The sequence below is a fragment of the Eufriesea mexicana genome, unplaced genomic scaffold, assembly GCF_001483705.2.
Source record: "Eufriesea mexicana isolate 0111107269 unplaced genomic scaffold, ASM148370v2 scaffold1030, whole genome shotgun sequence".
In the NCBI taxonomy this organism is placed as follows: domain Eukaryota; kingdom Metazoa; phylum Arthropoda; class Insecta; order Hymenoptera; family Apidae; genus Eufriesea; species Eufriesea mexicana.
In genome coordinates, this window is record NW_016909159.1 from 748,798 (window position 1) to 755,508 (window position 6,711).

At 30.6% G+C, this 6,711-nt stretch overlaps 1 protein-coding gene across 1 annotated transcript; it reads left to right on the plus strand.

The window, feature by feature from the left end:
• Positions 1–1,092: 1,092 nt before the first annotated feature.
• dbo (Kelch-like protein diablo) lies at positions 1,093–6,441 on the plus strand. The gene is made up of 6 exons (XM_017899972.1): positions 1,093–1,250; positions 3,149–3,522; positions 3,602–3,917; positions 4,010–4,707; positions 5,414–5,756; positions 5,966–6,441. The coding sequence occupies exons 2-6, from the start codon at positions 3,209–3,211 to the stop codon at positions 6,155–6,157; spliced, it is 1,863 nt and encodes a 620-aa protein (XP_017755461.1). The 5' UTR covers positions 1,093–1,250; positions 3,149–3,208; the 3' UTR covers positions 6,158–6,441.
• The last annotated feature ends 270 nt before the right edge of the window (positions 6,442–6,711 follow it).

A 6,711-nucleotide genomic window follows, 5' to 3' on the forward strand; every position in this document is an offset into this window, starting at 1 on the left:
AAAATAATTTTATATTATATGGAATATGTGTATGCAAATACACTTTAGTGTATATATGCGCGGCCGCGTGTGTGTGTGCGTTGTGTATAGGTATATATAATAAATATAAATATATACAAAATTCTTGTATACATATATATATATATAATCCTCATATATACATTTTACATATATAAGAATTGTATTATATATACAGATATATAATATATAAAATATATAATGTAATTATACATCACAATATTTAGTGTATTTACTGAGATAATTTACAATAAAAGAAGCAAATGAATTATATTATAATACATAATAAAATATAAATAATAAAAGTTATCGAAATAATATGAAACTATCAAATTTCAAGAATATAATATTTTTAAATATATTATTAACGATATTTCGTAAAATACAAATAATTTTAATGTTTAATTAGTAAATTAATTTAATTTTCTACCAATCTAAAATTGTTTTGAAATAAGAAATAAGAATGAACAATTCTTTATTTATGAATATCCTATAATAGATATAATAAATATAATATTCAATATAATGCTATTTAAAAAATAATTTCTATTATAAACTAACCTTTTGGATAAAAGTACAAATTGTGTCATAGATAGTAACATATAATTATTTCATTATTAAACTATATTAAGTAAGGAGTTGTACTCTATATATAATAACTTGAATTTATCATATGCATAATATAAACATGTATGTTATCTACTAAAAATTTTCTTACAATATTGAATTATTCGACAGGAAATGAAAGTTTTCTTTGATGAAATTGAAAGAATGTGAATAAAAATGACTGTAGATTCGCCATCTGTTGTTGGAAAGGGAAAGTGTAAATGCAGTTGCAGTAACTCTAACAACGTAGTGCCTCCATCTGTTAGTTCTGAATGGAAAGCAAAGGTAGATTGACACAATTGGCACAACGCGAGCGTAACCCTGGGGATTCGGTTCAGAAACGAAGGAATCGGTATTTGGTGCATTATGCATCATAAGCAGAGATATCAAAATGAAAGTACCTTCATGATATCTTCTACGAAAATTTGGTGAATTGCATTTTTAACGTGGCTCAGTTTTTAAACACCAACATCATGCTATTGTTTTAACCGTATCGTGAAAAAACGAAGCTGGAACGGTGATCAAATTTTTGTTTATCGCTTATTAGCTGGGAAACTACCCAAATTGTGTAGAAATTCAATTGAGTTTCTTAATCGAACGTCAGAAATCTTCATATCCATCATACAGTGAGTGTCAACTCTGTTTGTACTATCACTTTCTCACGCCTATGAGTTGTCGAATTCCTCGAAAACACTTTTACACGATCCATCATTAAAATAAATATATAGAAAACGAAAATATTATTTAAAACGAAAGTTATTTGTTCAACATGTATAAATATGTTCTTAATTATTCACATTTTCAGTACTTTTTTGATTTTGTGTATTAAAATTATATTGCAATAATATTAGCAATTATTTGTTTCCTACGCTCGAGAGATTCAATTATTTTGATCTTCACTTAAAGTTCATTTTTTGTAATGGTTGCATTTCAGTGTTCAAGTTTAAAAAATGTATCTTTATGTTAAAATCTTATTGGATTATCTTTATGTCAATGTAATTCATGTGCTTTCTGAACTTAAAAATCAATTTGTACCAAAAATTTGACAATATGTGTCAATATATAAAACAATATTATGATTTAATGGTTATATATTTAATAAAATTTGTAACCTAATAATGAATATACAAAGAACAATTTATTTTGAAGTTTAATTTTAAAAAATTGTTATCAAATTAGTTTATATATTATAAACTTAAACAGCATGTAATTGTTTCTTTTAAGTTAAAAATAATTATTTTAAAAATGATGCGTGTTTTGCCTCTACAAAATGATTGGCTAATAAAATTAGATTTTAAATGCTACACAAAACATCTACAGACTTTATTTCTTACTACATATCACAATTCATAATATTTATGCAATATATAGCCTAATAAAAGTATTTTTAATAAAACTTAGAATATATGAATAATATTCATCTATAGTAAAAGAAGATTTTATTATGAATTAATTATAAATGATTATAAATAACAACTCTTTTATTTACTGCGGTTTTTAGGAATAATTTCATGCTTTTGTTATAAAATCTGTCGAAAAATATTTTATTGTCACAACCATTGTGTTATTGTTATGTTACAATTAATCAAGGAAACTGTTACAAGCATTATAACAGCCTCTGATTTTTCACAAACTATTTATATTAGTTTGCAATTTTTTTTAATTCATTAATAGTCAAAGTACTAAGAAACACATTTCTATTTTCCATATATATTTCTTTTAAAATATATATGTAAATTCAAATTATTATTCAACTTTATTGAAGAATGAATTGTATCTCCATTTATATATCGCTGTTTAACTATGCATTCTGTACTTTCTGTAACTTCGGTGCTTTAAACACATAGTTTAGCTTCATTCAATGTTGCCAAGTTTATGTAAAAACCAATCGTAATGCATAACTGCGTAACAAAGTCACTTGTAACATTATTATTGTTAAGAAAAGTGCTGATTTTGGGTTATTATATTTAGATAAAGTAAATCTATAATTTATTTGTATTTTCCTCTTCTTCTATAAATATATTAACACAAAATTGTATAAAAAATGGTAATGAATATCAAAAATATAGATGTAATGTTATTTATTGTACACATACATTGCTCTTTAATTGATGTAACATATTCAAATTATCAAAAATATGAATATAATATTATTTAATGTATACATACATTGTGTTTGAATTGATGTAACATATTTGAAGTACAATAATTATATTAAATGATTTTAATATTTTATAATAAATTGAAATATTTATATCATATTTTTGTAATGTAGGATAGATCCTCTGAATATAATATACTTACTTCAGAAAGAAACAAAATATAGTAACCCACCTAAAACTATAATTATCAACTTATAAATAACTCTCCGATCCCTTCATCTAGGAAAATAATACTTTCGTTATACAATAATTCCTCAAAATCATACACTTTTCATCAAATTTATTCTTTAACACTCAGCGCTTTGGATATTTAAAGTCAGTTAAACTGTCAAATGGATAAAAAAAGAATGTTCTGATTTCAGGGATTTGAGAAGATCAGGGGGCCTGGTGCGGGCACGTTCGAGAGTCGTGGTGGTTGGTGAATGGTGTTGCAGATAGACTCGGTGTGGGGTTGGGCGTCACCCCCGCTGCGCCTCCAGCTAGGGGGGTCTAGGGGCGCCTCGGGGAGAGCGGCCGCGGGCGCCCTATCCTCGCAGAGGATGGGTGAAATGGTCGTAGAACGCGCACCTTCCCCAGCCCGCCTCAGCCATACCTCAGAAAAGCATCCTCGTGCTACGCTCACGGAACTCAATGTTCTTCGTCGTCATCGAGAACTGTGCGATGTTGTTCTCAATGTTGGGTCCAGAAAGATATTTGCACACCGCGTTATTTTATCGGCGTGTAGTCCGTACTTCCGGTAAGATACAGTAATTATAATTAAATGCTAGATAAGGTCATCTAAATTAATTTAATAGCAAAGATTATGCTTTATACAGAGCGATGTTTACTGGGGAGCTGGCGGAATCTCGACAAACTGAAGTCACGATCCGTGATATAGACGAAATGGCGATGGAATTATTGATAGACTTCTGTTACACTTCTCACATCATCGTCGAGGAAGCGAATGTTCAAACTCTCCTTCCAGCAGCGTGCCTTCTCCAACTAGCAGAAATTCAAGATATATGTTGCGAGTTTCTCAAGCGCCAGCTAGACCCGTCTAATTGTCTAGGTATACGAGCGTTTGCAGATACTCATTCTTGTCGTGAACTTTTACGGATCGCAGATAAGTTCACGCAACACAATTTTCAAGAAGTATGTATTCTTTATTCTTCCGATACGTATCGAATAATGTAATTGGAAGTAATAGTTTTCATATAAACGTTTATATTTTTATGTCTAATTAGGTAATGGAAAGCGAAGAATTTCTTTTATTACCTGTTGGCCAATTAGTGGATATTATTTCATCAGACGAATTAAATGTCCGAACTGAAGAACAGGTATTTAGTGCAGTTATGAATTGGGTTAAGTACAACGTTACTGAGAGAAGGCAACATTTGGCGCAAGTTCTTCAGCATGTACGACTACCCCTCCTTAGTCCAAAATTTTTAGTTGGAACCGTAGGCTCTGACCTTTTAGTTCGATCTGATGACGCGTGTAGAGACTTAGTAGACGAAGCGAAAAATTACTTATTGCTTCCACAAGAAAGACCGTTGATGCAAGGACCTAGAACACGACCCAGAAAACCGACCAGACGCGGTGAAGTTCTATTTGCTGTCGGAGGATGGTGTTCTGGTGATGCGATCGCTAGTGTGGAAAGATTTGATCCTAATACTGCGGATTGGAAGATGGTTGCACCGATGAGTAAACGAAGATGTGGTGTCGGAGTAGCTGTACTGAACGATTTATTATATGCAGTAGGCGGTCACGATGGACAAAGCTATTTAAATAGCATCGAACGATACGATCCACAAACGAATCAGTGGTCCTGCGACGTTGCACCTACCACATCGTGTCGAACTAGCGTAGGTGTAGCGGTACTGGATGGCTTTCTTTACGCGGTAGGTGGCCAGGATGGCGTCCAATGTTTAAATCACGTTGAAAGGTAAATCGTTTGATTTTATATAAATTTTATTCTTCTATAGTAGTTATTCAAAATTATTTTACTAGCAATAAATCATAGGAAGGATTTTTACTTTCACATTGTATATATAGGAATAAAAAATATGACTGTCTTCTTATAATATATCTTATAATACTATCTCTTTCATTCTTTATAAACTACAATAAAGGAATGAGAGATAATATGATAACTAAATGATATGATGGAATATTATTCATAAGCTTTTACTCACTTGATCTACTTTCATATATCTTTATTAAATATGGGAAATGATACAAAATTAAAGAAATTCATATATTCGCTAGTGCATATTTATAAATGTATTATATAATATTAATTAACATTTTTGCATTATATTTAACATTATAACGTGCAAAGTATATGTTTCAGTAGCTATATATCATGTTTCATTTATTTATAAAAAGCAGTATTTTTTACACTATTATAATATAATGAGTTCCATAAAAAATGAAAATAAGTATCTTTTTATTTGATAAGTATAAATTATTTCTATGTCTAAATAAAATATTTTTAGCTAAAAATGTAATGAATATGTAATACTTAAGTATAAGAAATCGGTAAAAATAGAAAAGATTTGCCTCTAGCACATCAAAAGCGTTGTATTCTAGAATAATACCAAAGCACTGTATTGTACATAGAAAATGAACCAAACATTTGTTATGTTCAGGTATGATCCTAAGGAAAATAAATGGTCTAAGGTTTCACCAATGAACACTAGAAGACTTGGAGTAGCTGTTGCTGTACTAGGCGGTTATTTATATGCCATCGGCGGGTCTGATGGTCAGTCGCCTTTAAATACAGTAGAAAGATATGATCCGAGGCAAAATAAATGGTCTCAAGTATCGCCTATGTCTACGAGACGTAAGCATCTAGGCTGTGCGGTATTTAATAATTTAATTTATGCCGTTGGAGGACGAGATGACTGCATGGAACTCTCGAGTGCAGAACGGTATAACCCTCATACAAATTCTTGGAGTCCAATAGTTGCTATGACATCGAGAAGAAGTGGAGTAAGTAACCTTATTTTTCTCTTTACATCTTAGACACAAAAATAAAATTTTATTAACTATTTAAGAAACTTTTCTTTCTTTTTTGAAAATAAATGACTACGGTTTTTAAGACAAATATTATTAAAGTTTTATGACATTATTTTTAGACAAATTTAATTATAACTTTCTCCTTGTTAATAGAAGTGTTTTTTTGTTTCTTATATCCACAGGTGGGTTTAGCGGTAGTGAATGGTTTACTGTATGCAGTGGGTGGATTTGATGGAACTGCCTATTTAAAAACAATTGAAGTGTACGATTCGGAACAAAATCAATGGAAACTGTGTGGTTGTATGAATTACAGAAGACTCGGTGGAGGTGTGGGAGTAATGCGGGCCCCACAAACCGAGAACTATATTTGGTAGCTCAGGCCCCCCTCTTCAGCCCAAATGGCTGAAACTCCTTTAACTCCTCTTACACCGATAACTCCTGTTACTCCTGTAACTCCTCCCGCTCCTGTATCGGTTCCTGTTGTTATAACTAATACTAGAAAACGCTACCGCCGATCAATGAGCATTATATAAGTAACACGTACGTTTTATAAGACTTTGCCTTTCTAAAGATAAAGTCAGTTTTATGACAAATTATTCTACGTTCTTTCATTAGTTTTGTTTAGTTTACAATTCATTTAGAACCTCAATCATAAGTAGGCGCGAAACAATTACTTTGTACTGAATACGAATGTATATTTTTCTCTCTATGTAGAAAATTTATTCTTCGATAATGTTTATATTGTCGCGATTTTATCGTGTTTCTTACATAAGATTTTGTAAGATATTTCTCTTATGTTATTTATACATTCTGTTATGCATTACAAAATACCAATTCCAGTTGTTCTAGATTTAAGTACCATATACCTGTAATTCTCTTCTTTTCTTTCTTTTTTTTTTTTTTTTTTCCCCCCATGTAAAATAGGTCT